We start from the raw sequence: 15,713 nt of genomic DNA, 5'->3' as shown, positions 1-15,713 counted from the left end.
TAAATCAATAACAATTGTTTCAAATACTTGTGTTTGTCATCATAAAAAAGGGGGAGAATGTTGGAACAAAATTGGTTTGTACAATTTCTCTAGAGTTTTTATGATAACAAAGTATTGAAGAACAATTGGATATGATAATATATGTTCAAGTGTACAGAACCATATATTAAAATTTAACAAGTTTTAAACATCTATAACAACATCAAAAGCACAAGAGAAGCTGAGAAACTATGGTAGAAGATCTGAAGAAAGGTCAACCAGAAGTCAACGCCTTGGATCAGAAGAAACTTTATCAAGAATATTTGTGGCCCCTCTCAAAATCATCGACCTACTACAATAAAATCGAATTTTTATCACTTGACCCCCCTCCCCCCCGAAAGCCGAGGATAGTCCATTTCCTTGCTATGAAGGGCACTGGACCCACATGCCAAATGCACAACATGCTTTACTTTTAGAGACTTGATACTACAACAATTCGTCATTTGACTCCCTTAACTACACAAAAACACTGAAGATGACTCTGTAGGCTGTAAAGGTACAACACACTTTCGGTCCAACCACTAGGACCGAAAATAAGCCATCATCTTAATTCACTAGCTAACAATTAGGAGAAATTCTTTCAGACTGGGTCTAGGTCCAATCCATCAACGCACTGGTTCACCCTGAGTCACTAGCTCATATGCGGACCATTGTATAAACTTATCTTAAAGGCACCCTAGAAGACCAAGTCAGAACCATACGATCGAGAACAAATCATGACCCATCTACATTTGTCCACAAAGACATCTGTTAAACGTACAATTTTGGATCTTAATGCTTTAATCCTCCTACTATGAAACTCAATCCATGGATCAGGCCCTAACCAAATTATACATCTTTTATGATATACATAAGCCTTACATCGCCGCCTCTAAATGGTTTCTTCATTTTAAACCTAAACATCACCTCAAACATATACTAACTTGAGCGTAAGAGTGTTTGCATGTACATTCCTTACTTTCGAGTCCAAAAATAAGATCAAACTAGACACTAGTGCCCGCAGGGAGGGAGCCTTCTTTGTCGGTCCACCGTCGCTACTGTGAACCGGAGTTCCATCGGAATAGTAGGCAATATAGTATAATTCTTTTGGGTTGAACCATATATTTATTAGGTTTTAGCATAGTTACGGTATAATGATATATTTGGGAAGAACCAAACCTTTGACATGTGAGATTTCCTGCTTTTGCGGCTAGTGGCTGTCCTAGCGTGTATTTAAAAACTCTCCTTTCTTTTTCTTTTTGATAATTTTTTATATCTCAAGAATCAAATACTAATTATTAATAATAACATGATGAAAGGTGGAACCTGTTGTTCTTTTGGTTAAGATAAGAAACAATTTGTTACTTAATTTTGAGGAGGAATGATATTATAATATGAGTTATTATATATTATTTAAAAAAGAGTTATTATAAATATATAAAGGGAAAGCTATATAATAGAGTAAGCCTAAAAGTATATTGGATATTCTAGCTTTCATATACATGATTAAAACATATTTCACATATTATATATACACACACTAGTGTCAAAACAGGTTGTAACATGCTCAATTTTTTATTTTATTGTATCTGATTATAATTTTTTTTTGAGTATATCACGATCAAATAAAATTTAAAATTATATTGTTACTGCTGAAGTGAATTATTCTTAATATCATTAAATTTAACTGATTTTTTTTTTTGTTAAAGATTTAAATAATATTAAACAAAAGATAAAATTGTAATTATAATAGGGTCAATGTAATTTATAATTGAAAGAGAAAAAGTCAGTTTAAAATCTTCTTTTAAACTCGCTTTATTAAATTAATTATAAATTTTTTAAATTCCACATATTAGCTATTATTATCATTAAAAATAGATAATTAATACTATATTACATGTTCATGATTAGAAATATTTAGTTAGTTCAAGTAGAACTAGATTAGAATCAGTTAAGTAAAGTTTTGAGTTTTGATCTTCTAGATGAAAAGATATGGTTGATGGAGAAAACTCTAATAAAAGTCATCAATTTTTTTTTACAAAGATTATTTATCAATATATATAACATGTTTTAAAATAGAGTTATGTTATTTGAACATCCATTTAGATGACAATTTTTATGACAATCAAAATTTTGCAAAAAAAATGATGTATTGGTACAAAAATCAAAGTAATAGAGAGAGAAAGTAAAAACATAAAGTGAGTGTGAGAGAGAAAATTATCACAAAAGTAAAAAATGATTGTTCAAATATCATTTCTCTTTAAAATATACTATAATTATGATCAGAATTCTTTTGAAGGAATGATTATGATCAAAATTTAGAAGCATTATTATTATTTTGAACAAAGAATTTAGAAGCATTATTAGTAACAAGAGAAATAATTGATATAATGTTTCATAAATGGCTTTTCTGGTCTTGTGGGTCCTAGCCTCACCAAAGAATCCCCAAAACATGGCAAATACATCATTATAAAGTTAATAAAATACTAACCAAGTTGTTTAGGTTTCAGTGGTAAGGAGTTCATTTCAAGGACGTACTTGAGGAATATCTGATTCAATTTTCAGGGGAAACAACGCTTGGGCAGTGCGCATGCCTTTACGTACGAGCCAGATTAATCGCTCATCATTGATGGATCGAAAACCGGTGCGAAAGTCAAAAAAAGAAAATAATAAAATACTAATAAAATAATTGCATGACCCAAGTAATAATCTCCACATTCATTTCATTTCATTTCAATGTTCAAACATGGTGTTGATGGCCACGCCACAAAAATTAAATAATTGAAGAAAGAAATAAACTTTACCAAAACTAGCTTATCAATTGATGTAGCTATCTATGAACATTTTTACCAAAATAGGTTTATCCATTTATTTAGACCAACGGTCTTTGTCAACAAATTAAGAGCATAGTTGCAACCAGCAAGCAAACACACAACACACACGAAGTTGTTTACTTGTTTCTCTATATTTCACTCCCCACCCTACATTAGGACATCAGTAAAGGCAATTCTAGTACATATGTTTATCCGCATAGACCAATCCTCCCTAATCATCATATATATGAAATTAATCAAAAGTATAACAATATATTAAATATTACATAATAATAGAGTGAAAAAGATAAAAAGAGAATAAGATAGTATAATGTATTATTTCAGAAGCATGTCTTTACATTATAATATAAATTCTATTATTAAACACAAATAAGTAAATGAATAATCACATTACAATCCACTTACTAGTGGGAGTTACAAGCATGTGGAAGGTTAATGAATGGACATCCACTAATTAATATATTCATAACAGTTAATGAGACATATCATTGATGAACATCCAATAGGAACCGTTATGAATATATCAATTAGTGGATGTTCATTTATTAACCTTCCATAGACTTGTAACTCTCGTTAGTAAGTGAATTGTAATGTAATTATTCATTTACTTGTTCGTGTCATATAAATAGTACATATATTGCAATATAAAGATTCACTTATGAACTATAAAATATACTTTCTTATTCTCTCTTTATCCCTTTCACCCTATTTTTATGTAATATTCAATATTTTTTTTAAGACATCAAAATGGAATATATTAACACAGACAGTGAAACCGTTTCAGTACAAGATGTACTGAAGGGCCACTCGTAAACAAGAACAGTCAAACAATATTTACAAAAGTACGGTCAGTCGATACCTAGACATAACATAGGGTCCGACCATCACATCTGAGTACCATGCACAAACAAGGCATTATTAGTCTGCAGCTACCATAAAGAATGGAATTTAATCTTTTCTAATAATTGATCAATGGTAGTTTGGATATTATTAAATATTCTATTGATGAGTTCATTTCAAACTACCTAGACACAAAGTAACCACAGCAGCTGAAGAAAGGATCTGCGTTTCCTCGAGTGTCCTGTACAATGAATGAATTGAAGGAAATGGTCAAATATATCAATAGAGTCAACACTAGAAACACCAATCCACGACCGGATTTGCCTCCACAAAGGGTCGAAGCTATCACAAAGAAGAAATATATGCGACGCTGATTCGTCGTGACCGCAACCTGCTACACACCCATCTAATTCGGCATTGAGCATACCTTTTCTGACAAGATTTGTCCTGGTTGGCAACCTGTCCCGCAGCAACCGCCACGCAAAAATGGATACCTTCAAAGGAACTAGCTTATGCCAGACAAGATCATTCATTCCACCCGCTGGAGGGTCGTTTGGAGTAGTCAGAATTTGATAAACGCCACTCACAGTGTAACCCCCTTGGATGTCTAGGTTCCACTGCCACCTGTCAGAAATGTCAGACTACAAAACAAAATCATTAAGAAGATGCCTACACTCCTCCACCAACTCCTCCTCCCACGCCCACAACCTCCTCCTCCAACTCCAAGCCTCCCCCCCTTCTTCCCACCTTAGAGAAAACATTTCAGCCACCGTACACAATTTATTATTTGTTAAATCAAAAAGGCGACTAAACCGTGTGCGTAACGGCACATCTCCCAACCACCTATCATGCCAAAATTCAATATATTGTTATACTTTTAATTAATTTCATAACAATAAATGCTTAATTTTGAAATTATATGTGTTAGTACTTCTAAAAAAATAATGTTTGTTAGTTCTATTTTAAAGTTTATGAAATTAGTGTATATACTTAAATAGGTGAATTTCAATAAAAGAACTTCATTATGATTTATGAAATAAACATTTATCATATAAAAAATCATCTCTGTGGCAATGTTACAATTGTTGCTCATTTGACATTGTATTCAAGTTATACAATTTGTTGTTTTCGAACAACGACCTAACAATTTACCCACACTTGATATAAGGGATAAAAATCTGACTAAACTTTAAGTTGATTGTCAACTGTCCAATACAATCCTTTTTTGTTTTAGGTCTTGGAATCGATTATCTATAAATAGATTATCATAGTAAGGATCAACAACGAATAATATTCATTAGAATATACTTTACTTTTTAAAGTAAAAGTAAATTAGTCACTTTAAAAGAGTTCCATTATTACGTGAGTAAAATAAATATTTTATTCAATAATCTTGAATATGATACTAGTGAACATATACTCATTTGGTAAGGAGTTGACTCATGTTAAATCTTAAATTCAACTGTCGTTATCAATGTCAGAACCTCTTTGATGAGTAATATGTAAGTACTTCTATAAATGTTCTTTGAACTTTGAAGCCTGTCCAAACTGCGATGAGCTCCAAATTCCAAACTCACCAATTTTTTTCTATTAAATAAAAGAACTTTTTTTAAAGGATTAAAAAAAAAGGACTTGAACATGATCATGCGTGATTATTAACATAAGAAAAGCACCACCAAGTAAAAATTGAGTGGGTATTGGGTCCCAAAATTCAAATCACAAGAGAAAAAGAATATAACCATCTTAAACAAAATGATACAAACATAATCAAGCCATGTTAATCTTGTTTAACTTTTATAAACAATACTAATAATTTTCAAAACTATATAATAAAAGTAGTAGCATTCTACATCTTTAATGAGTTGTTTTAAACCATGCTTGTCTTGTTTCTTTGATTGATTGCTTCAGCTCATATTTCAATGTCGGCTTCTCACATAAAGCAAAGGAAATAAAAACATAAAAATAATCAAAAGTTGTCTTCCTTTTCTTCTGATTTCCCGGCGACAAGTCAGACATCACCCTCCTACCTTATTCCTCTCAAACCTGCTTTTTTCTACTTCCCCATTTTCTGCTTCTGCTTTTTTTTTTAAGTTCATTCATATTCTGTCTTAAAGGTGATTCCTTTTGTCTTGTTTTTATGTTGGGTTGTGTTTTTTTTCATTGTTTTTTTGACTTATTTGTTGAAATGTTTGTGTTTTTACAGATTTTAGCTTGTTGGGCACCCTTGGTTTCACTTATTTTAGTTGCAAAGTTGTGGTTTTTAGCTTTTTTGAGGTTTTGAAGATTGAAGATTCAGAGATGAAACTTGAGCTGGTTTTTTTTAGTTGTTGAAATTTGGAGCAAAAAAATAATTGATTAGTGGCATTTTTTGGGGGAAAAAGTGAAACTTTTTGGTTATGTTGTTATGTTATTGGATGACTTTGTGGTAAGAATCAAAAGGGGTTATTTTTTGAGGAAGTGTTGTTGCTGCTGCTATTTTTGGAGGATGTGTTGAAGTTTAAGATTTTGATATTGTGGAATACTTGAGGAACAAGGTGAAATCTTGTTGCTAAGAAAAAGACCAATTTTTGAACCTTTTTTGAGGTTATAATGAAGGCTCCTTCTAATGGTTACTTGGCTAATTCTGGTGAAGGTGTGTTTTCTTAAGGTTTACTTGAAGTTTCATTTGTTCTAGATGGTGTTTTCCTGTTTCATTAATCTTAACAAAAGCTTTGGTGATTCTGAGAATGATTGATTTCAAGGAAAATGTTTATGCTTTTGTCTTGTTGAATTGATTTTATTAATACTGTAGATCCAATAAATATGAGTAAGTGGTTGTTCTTATATATATTATGATAAAGGGCAATTTTTCCCTCTTCTTTTTGTCACTTTTTACTCTTTTATGGTTTCAGAAAAGTTGTAGTTTTGAAGGTCAATTCCAAATGTACTTTGTGTAAATATGTAACAGATTTATGGAAATCAAATGCAAGAAGAAAGACATTTTATACTTTTACATTGTTTTATGCAAGAGATTTTTTACCTTAATTTAATTACCTTCTCACCTTTGTGTCACATAATGATTAACTTAATTTTTCTATTTATAATCAAGGTCAGAAGAATGATGAGAACAATATGCAAGATCAATTCCTTTGTTTCTGGCATTAAAATGTACTTTTTGACAATTTTAAATGTGTTTTCAACAGAAAGCTTGAAGAAACTTCTTCCCTTGTTTACTTTATAGTCCTATCCTAAACAACCTACAAGCTAAAACTATCATCTTACAAGTTTTTATGTCATAGTAAATTTTGTTGCATTGAGCTCTTAAAACATGTTGTGTACTATACGAGATTTTAACCAATGTTGTGAATTTTCGATTGCATAAAATAGTGGTTTGTTCAAATTCCGCCACGGCATGGTGCTACAACGCCACAATATCTGTTGTTTAACAACACTTTGTAATAGCGTATTTCGGAACAACAACGATTTTTTCAAATTCTGTTATGCTATAACCACTGTTTGACAACACCAATCTTATAAAAAGTCGAGTTTTACAGTTTAATATTTTTATCTTTCTCTACAATTTAACTTGATTTCTGTACCAGGTGAAAGGAAGGCCATCAATTCAGAGTTATGGCATGCTTGTGCCGGGCCATTGGTTTCTATACCGCCTGTTGGAAGCCTTGTTGTTTACTTTCCTCAAGGACATAGTGAACAAGTATGTTTCCAATGCTATAGTATTTCTTCGTTTTGGTTTCTGAAAGTGTTTATTTTCTAACCACAATAACTTTTAGGTTGCAGCATCTATGCAAAAGGAAGCAGACATCATACCAAGTTACCCTAACCTTCCATCCAAGTTGATCTGCATGCTTCACAATGTTGCCCTGCATGTAGGTCCACTTTTCTCATGGGACATGGCTGTTCTGCAAAAATGATTTTTTTAAATAGATTTCTAAAGCTTCATAACATATATTATTCCTTCTATGAAGTTTTTTCGATCTTGGCTAGTCGTAGGATGAAATATGTGTTTTTCATCTATATGAATACTTTGCTAGATTTTTGTTTGTTTACTCATTTTTTCTTGTTGGTGTCTATTGATTGCCACCCTATGAAGCACGTATACGGACACGACATGGACACTGACACGCTGACACAACTAATAATTTGAAAAAATTACATAATTAAGTGTAATTACAAGTGTCGGTGTCAGACACGACACATGTCCGACACCGGGACACACCTAATCCGAGGAGTGTCCGTGCTTCATAGTTGCCACCTCACCAATAAACCTGAATGATGAGAGATTTATTTGAATTGATTTATTTTAGCTTATCTAAGTGCATTAGCACTTGTGAGATTGTGTCAATAAGTTGTTTTCATCTTATTTCCATAAGCTCTCCAAGACATCTTATAAAACCAGCTTATAGAATATATTAAAATAGCTTGGCTTTATTTTATCTTCTTGTAGAAATAGCTTATGAATATGCACTTAATTAAGTTATTTATCTGAACGGGGCCTAGCAGAGACAATATCAGTATATGAGCAGTATTTTCTCAAGCATTTGATATGATGATCCTTTTGTTTTTATTAAGCGATTACTACTTACATTGTACATATATTCATATTCTTATTTAATTTTGGATCAGGCTGACCCTGAAACCGACGAGGTCTATGCACAGATGACGCTTCAACCTGTAAATAAAGTAGGTCAGCCGTTCAGTCTAATAACATGTCGATATGTATTTCACACCGTTCATTTGATGTTCCCCGAACCAATAATTTATATCTTATTAAAGATTGTTTGATGTACTTTCTCCTACAGTATGACAAGGAAGCAATGCTGGCTTCAGACATGGGTCTCAAACAAAACCAACAACCCTCAGAATTCTTTTGCAAAACTCTAACTGCTAGTGACACTAGCACTCACGGTGGATTTTCAGTGCCTCGTAGAGCTGCTGAGAAAATATTCCCACCTCTGGTGTGTATGCAACATTTTCATTTACTATGGCAAGAATTTGAAGTTTCATGTGATATTTTTATGCTTACCAGAAGTGTCTTTGATAGGACTTCTCAATGCAACCGCCAGCTCAGGAAATAGTTGCCAAAGATTTGCATGACACTACATGGACATTTAGACATATTTATCGCGGTATTGCAACTTTTACCTATTTTAATTTTCCTTAGTTCTCGAATATATCGTCGTTTGTTTTATAAAATTGCATCAACATTGGTCACAGGACAACCAAAGAGGCATCTATTGACTACTGGTTGGAGCGTCTTTGTTAGCACAAAAAGGCTCTTTGCTGGAGATTCTGTTCTTTTTATCAGGTAAGGAATGTTTTTTCTCGACGCATCATCGGAAATGAATTCCATGTTGTTGATGTAATTTTGTTGTTGTTATTTTTAGAGATGAAAAGCAGCAACTTCTCTTAGGTATAAAGAGATCCAGTAGACAGCAACCAGCACTATCTTCATCGGTAATATCAAGTGACAGCATGCATATCGGGATTCTTGCTGCTGCGGCTCATGCTGCTTCGAATAACAGTCCATTTACTATATTTTATAATCCAAGGTACTATTTGGCATCTATTTCCTATGAGAACATGGAATGCAATACATAAATTTTTGTAACAGCCTCTTACAGACCGACATATGTCATTTTAACAGGACTAGCCCCTGTGAATTTGTGATTCCATTGGCCAAGTATAATAAAGCTCTGTACACTCATGTTTCCCTTGGAATGAGATTCAGAATGATGTTTGAGACAGAGGATTCAGGAGTACGCAGATATATGGGCACAATCACTGGGATCAGTGACTTGGATCCTGTCCGCTGGAAAAATTCACAATGGCGCAATCTTCAGGTATTATTATGTTGTTAGTTTCATCAAAAACTAGGTACATTATTTGTATACCTAAGCATGAAGCAAAAAAAATTATGTTCTTAACATATGCAATTTGTTCTATAAAACTAACAAACTTCTAACATGCGTTGTTGTTCTTATCTTGTAATGTAATTGACATGTTACATATGACTGACACTTCAGCTTGTAGCTGTGTCTGAGCGTCTGACACTTGTCCGACACCTGATTGAACATTCAATCAGTTGAATTTTTCAAATTTTATTAATATTGATGTCTACATGCCAGTGTTGTATTCGGTGTCCTTGTATGTGTCTGACATATTCTAGGTACACTCAGTACTATGTGCGTAACTGTAGTTAATGCTATACATATCTACTAGCTTCTTGAGGAAGTAATGTTTTTAATTTTGATAGGTTGGATGGGACGAATCAACAGCTGGTGAGCGCCCAAGTAGAGTTTCAATTTGGGACATTGAACCAGTTGTGACTCCTTTCTACATTTGTCCACCTCCGTTTTTTAGGCCAAAGTTCCCGAAGCAACCAGGAATGCCAGGTAGCAAGAGTTCCTCCTTAATTTGTTCATATTTTTGCTCAGAATTTTTTATTGATTTCCATTGATTATCAATTGTCTGCCTTCTTTATATAGATAATTCTTCATAAGCCATTTCCTCATTATGAAATGACAACAATTTGCTTCTATATATTGAAATTATATCTCATATCTAATTGCATTCTTTTAAGGGTAGCATTTAGAAAATTCTTGTTATTTGCCTCTCCTCATATCCCTTGGATGATGTTGTGGATTGAGTGGTAGTAACAAACGATCTTTGCTATTGATTTTGCAGAAGATGAGTCTGAAATTGAAAATGCATTCAAGAGAGCTATGCCATGGCTTGGAGATGAACTCGGCATGAAGGATACCTCAAGTTCAGTCTTCCCTGGTTTGAGTTTAGTACAATGGATGAGTATGCAGCAGAATAATAATCAGTTTTCCGCTGCTCAATCTGGGCTTTTACCTCCATCCATGCTTTCGTCAAATGCAATGCATGGTAACCTTAACACCGATGACCCATCCAAGATACTGAACTTTCAATCCCCTGCTGCGCTCTCTGCTCCAAGTCTTCAATTTAATAAACCTAATTTACCGAACCAAGTCAATCAATTGCAACAGCCCCCGGCCTCGTGGTCTCAGCAACAGCAACAGCAGCAGAAGATGCAGTCATTGTTGCCAATGCCGTTAAACCAGCTGCAGCAGCAGCAGCAGAGGCAGCAGCAGCTGGCTGGATCACAAAATCTGCCGCAGCCACAGCAACAACAGCCTCAACTAACTCAACAGAGTCCGCAGCAGCCTCAACAGCAGCAACAACACCAACAGCCGTGTCAAAATACGACTATGAATAACGGCACAATTGGTTCTAACCAGATTCCAAATCAGTGTGTACAGCAACCAGTAACCTACTCTCAGCTTCAGCAACAGTTACTCTCAGGAAGTATGCAATCCCAACAAAATTTACAATCAGCTGGCAAGAATGGATTGATGATGACATCCTTACCACAAGACTCGCAATTCCAGCAACAAATAGACCAACAACAAGCTGGTCTCTTACAGCGGCAGCAGCAACAGAATCAGTTGCAGCAATCTTCGTTACAGTTATTGCAACAAAGCATGTTGCAAAGGGGACCACAACAACCACAAATGTCTCAAACTGTGCCGCAAAACATCTCAGACCAACAGCAACAGTTGCAGTTGTTACAGAAGTTGCAACAGCAGCAACAACAACAACAGCAGCAACAACCACTTTCCACATCTTCCCAACTTTTGCAGTCTCAGCTTCTGCCACAACAAAGCCAGCAAATGCCTCAGCAGCCTATGTCCCAGCATCAGCCCCAACAGCTCGGAAACAATGCATTCTCAATGGAGAAGCTTCTCAACAACAATTACTCTTCTTCACCTCTCATGCATCCGCAGCAGCTCCCTGTGAACCATCTCCAGAATACACAAAAATCACCAACGAACACTAGAGCCCCTTCTGCTTTTACAGATGGAGATGCCCCATCATGCTCAACTTCGCCGTCTACTAATAACTGTCAGACATCACCTCCAAACCCTCTGAAAAGAAATCAACCAGACACATTTGGCGGGCCTTCAATGGTTGAAACCACGAATAATCTGATGCAGGAGCTTCAAAGTAAGTCTGATATGCAGAGCAAACATGAATTACACGGCGTTAAAGGACCCGACAAGCAAAAGCACAAAGGTGCAATCAATGATCATATGGAAGCTTCTTCCGGAACATCGTATGGTATTGATCCTGGTAACATCCACCAGAACTTCCCACTTTCTAACTTCTACATGGATGGTGATGTACACTCGCAACAACCAAGAAGTAATATACCATTTGCTTCTAACCTTGATGGATTAACACCTGATCCTTTGCTCTCAAGAGGGTATGATTCTCAAAAAGATCTTCAAAACTTGTTATCTAATTATGGCGGTGCTCCTAGAGACATTGAAACCGAGCTGTCCACTGCTGATATTAGTTCACAGTCGTTTGGTGTACCAAACATGTCTTTCAAGCCAGGATGCTCAAATGAAATTCCTATTGCCGATACCGGAGTTTTGAATAATGGGCTATGGTCTAACCAAAATCAACGAATGCGAACATATACTAAGGTTTGTCATTACTCATTGATAAATTTATGGATCTATGAGTTTAGGTCACGTTTGTATAAACAACTTGATTAGGTGTTTACCTTAAGCATATAAGGGCTTATGCATAAGCTATTTCTATAAACAAAGATAATAACAAATTCTTTTTTTAGAAGTTATAAGCTGTTTTCATGATCTATTCTGGAGAGCTTTATGGAAATAAGCTGAAAATAGTTTATGCACATTAAATAAGTTCTCCCGAATAGTCTCACAAGTTCTAATGTCAGTAGATAAACTCAAGTCAATCCATGTAGATAAATTCTCATGTCATCATAGTATATTTACATGGTTAAGTTCTTATTCAAATGCCTAATGCTTCTTTACATATTTTGAAGGTTCAAAAATGTGGCTCAGTCGGAAGATGTATTGATGTCACCCGTTACAAAGGGTATGAAGAACTCCGGAATGATTTGGCTCGTATGTTTGGTATCGAAGGACAGCTAGAAGATCCTGTAAGGGTTGACTGGAAACTAGTGTATGTGGATCACGAAAACGACATTCTTCTTGTCGGTGACGACCCTTGGGAGTAAGTAGTTAATCCAATTTCTTGTTCATATCACTGCACCCTACAGGCCGTTTACTTTTCATGATTCCTGTTTTTATTTTCACTTCAACTAATAAATATAAAATAATATAGACCCACTATTCTCATCATCATTTTCTCCTACAATTTTTGGGAACAGATCTTGCATTTTCAGAAATTTTGAAAATGACAAAACACCGTTCGTTGTTTCTGAAAATGCATTCTTCCTAACTTACCTTCCACTTAATCTCTATCACAATTGTTCGCTACACGAGTCTTCTACCTCCTTGTTAGCAATTTAACTTAAAACAGAAAATTTTAGAAAATAAAACTGAATATTTTTAGAAAGTAAACTGGCTTCGGCCATTCTATTTTATCTTTATATTAATCTTATGAACTCATAATTTCTTGCAGAGAATTTGTAAACTGTGTCCAAAGCATAAAGATACTATCATCTGCTGAGGTACAACAAATGAGCTTGGAAGGGGACTTAGGTTATAATATTCCAATCACCAATCAAGCTTGTAGTGGATCAGAAAGTGGCAATGCATGGAGAGCACAGTATGATGATAACTCTGCAGCTTCATTTAATCGATAAGCGCATCGAGTATTCACATTCTTCGGCATTCAACTTGTACACATTTAGGGAGATGGTTAAATCTAACTTAACCCTTGAAAATTTCTTCTTCTTGCTTCTTTCTATAGAAGTTAGAAATATTCATTGCAAAAGATGCAGTTCATAGTTCATACATAACTGCATCCGGGTTCGCGTCCGCACACTGCTTTTAATGGTGAGAAAAAAGCTTAGATCTTTAGATGTTCCAAGAACAGATTCCTTTACTACAAAATGTTACTTCCTACTTTAGAACATGCTTTCTTGTAGCAGCTAGTGCTTGATTAGGATTTCCTTTACTCATTTTTTTTCCCTCTTTTTGGAAAGTTTCAGCTGCATGAGTCAGCTGGTGTATAATTTATTAAGATGTATGATTAACAATCAGTCTAAAAGAATATATATTATTTACACCATTGTAAATTTTGTGGTTCGTATATTTAGATGAGAAAGTTATGCAATTGAGTGATAATTGGATGAAACAACAGTTTGATATAAGATCATTTCTGGAAATCTTTACCTATATCTTAAATTATTTTACATGCTATGATGCATAGGTTCGGGTAGTGGTACGTAATACGGCAAATTTTAAAATGTTAATGTACGGGTACGTTGATATAAAACATCAAAAAAAGTTTTTTCCAGTGAATTACTACACTTCTATCATCATGTTGCTTGAGAGTTTTACTTTTTTTGTGCATCACCTCTACTATTTTCATCAAAAGCAAGGGAGAGAATTAAAATACAATGAAAAGTAAAATAATTTTGGTTAATTTTTCACCGCCCGGACGTTTTTGCTGCACCAACTACAACGAAACAACTAAGTAAAAATAGGTACGGTTTGATACTATTTTACAAGTACCATACGCGTACCGGGTACCGGTACTTCTCCATGTTTGGAGTATCCATGCTTGAGAGTAATTACATGTCAATGAGATAAGTCAAAATTAACTATGTCAACTAAAAGCATTAAAATGTTAATTTTGATCTACTTCAATGACATTCAAATAATGATTTCAAATTTACTCAATTTACCTAAATTATCTAAATTCGAATCAATATTATTGAATATGAGCCAATCATCGACTTATACGAGATTCTGAGTTGGTAGGCCACCCATTGAATTGCATAATTTACGTAAATTATCTAAATTCGAATCAATATTATCAATTATGAGTCAGTCATTTATTAAAAAAAAAAAAAAAAAAAAGAGTCGGTCCTTTATGAGTCAGTCCTTAAAAAAAAAAAGAGTTGATCATCGACTCAGATGAGATTTTGAGTCGATAGGTCACCAATTGAGTTGCATAAATTGTTATATGTTAAACAAATACTTCCTCCGTCCCATATTATAAGCAAAAAAATCACATTTTCTTTGTCCCAAAATATAAGCAAAAAAGATCAACTTTTATTCTATTATTATGTTTTTTTTAAAAAAAAATCATCTTTCTAAAGTAAAATTAAATGCAAATTGCATTCAATTTGTTCTCCTTTTTATTTTCTCCATAATAATTAACCAATGATAATTGTTTTTACATCTTTCCATGAAACTTATTCCAAGAATAACACAAAAAATTATACCTCAAATTACAATATTTTAGCTTTCTTAATAAGTGTGAAATTGTATTTTTTTGCTTATAAATTAGGACGGAGGGAGTATTTTAAGTTGACAATATAACAATTCTATTGAACTCTTTGTGGCAAAATTCTCTTGGTTTGCTGGCAAGTGCTTCTTTTACATGGTTCCACACATGGTTCCAAGTTCCAATCTCATGAAAGAAGTTTTTGGAATTTTTTGAGTATATAACTCTATTTTTAGGTCAATAATTACAACAATTTCTCAACATCTTACTAGCATGTGCTTCTTTATTTTATGATAGCCCAACCGTCCAACTACGGCTCATTATTGTACATAGGTCCATCTATTGATCTCTATTAATTAATTAAAACAATTTCTTTTTTAATAATGTATTCATTAAAACAATTAAAACTAAGTTGTTGTTTTTTCCTCCTTCAAAAAAAAGTTGTTGTTTTTTCCATTACCACTAAAAAAACCTATATGTTTTATGCTATGTTTGGAACCACAACCAAATGCACTTCATTTACACGTTTAGCAGAAATTAGGAATACTGACTTCTGAAATTCATGACAAATATAACATTGGGACGAGGTTTTAAGGGTTGTCGCGATTTTGTGAAGCGGAATTAAACATACCATTTGAAATAGACATAAAGATAAAAAAAGTAGCGCCCAAAAAATTAACACCAAATTGTGGACCACCACTTATAATACTTGGCTAAAGAACACATAATTTAGTGTATTTGAATTTTGTATAAAAGTTG

The 15,713-nt window shown here is 33.9% G+C and overlaps 1 protein-coding gene across 4 annotated transcripts; it reads left to right on the top strand.

Moving 5' to 3' along the window:
• Positions 1–5,484: 5,484 nt before the first annotated feature.
• Positions 5,485–13,797, top strand: LOC25486537 (auxin response factor 19). 4 transcript variants are annotated; one of them, XM_013608127.3, is made up of 14 exons: positions 5,485–5,806; positions 5,896–6,324; positions 7,274–7,386; positions 7,463–7,558; positions 8,316–8,372; positions 8,492–8,647; positions 8,734–8,818; positions 8,907–8,997; positions 9,077–9,241; positions 9,337–9,532; positions 9,946–10,084; positions 10,377–12,205; positions 12,577–12,767; positions 13,179–13,362. In XM_013608127.3, exons 2-14 carry the CDS (start codon positions 6,282–6,284, stop codon positions 13,360–13,362), a joined length of 3,345 nt encoding a protein of 1,114 aa, XP_013463581.1. In that variant the 5' UTR covers positions 5,485–5,806; positions 5,896–6,281. The 4 variants fall into 4 exon arrangements, with proteins under 4 accessions (XP_013463581.1, XP_039686437.1, XP_024633269.1 ...); XM_039830503.1 differs by lacking the exon at positions 5,485–5,806 and having other exon boundaries at positions 6,282–6,324; positions 13,179–13,797; XM_024777501.2 differs by lacking the exons at positions 5,485–5,806; positions 5,896–6,324 and having other exon boundaries at positions 7,470–7,558; positions 13,179–13,797.
• Positions 13,798–15,713: the final 1,916 nt, after the last annotated feature.

Source organism: Medicago truncatula, chromosome 2 (genome assembly GCF_003473485.1).
Source record: "Medicago truncatula cultivar Jemalong A17 chromosome 2, MtrunA17r5.0-ANR, whole genome shotgun sequence".
Classification (NCBI taxonomy): domain Eukaryota; kingdom Viridiplantae; phylum Streptophyta; class Magnoliopsida; order Fabales; family Fabaceae; genus Medicago; species Medicago truncatula.
This window is presented reverse-complemented; position numbering and strand designations above follow the sequence as displayed.

Bases quoted from the DNA above. Each gene is read 5' to 3' on its own strand.
- LOC25486537 (XM_039830503.1), top strand. From the start codon at position 6,282: ATGAAGGCTCCTTCTAATGGTTACTTGGCTAATTCTGGTGAAG. The intron at 8,373-8,491 runs GTAGGTCAGCCG...TTTCTCCTACAG, and splicing joins CGCTTCAACCTGTAAATAAA to TATGACAAGGAAGCAATGCT. The intron at 10,085-10,376 runs GTAGCAAGAGTT...TTGATTTTGCAG, and splicing joins GAAGCAACCAGGAATGCCAG to AAGATGAGTCTGAAATTGAA.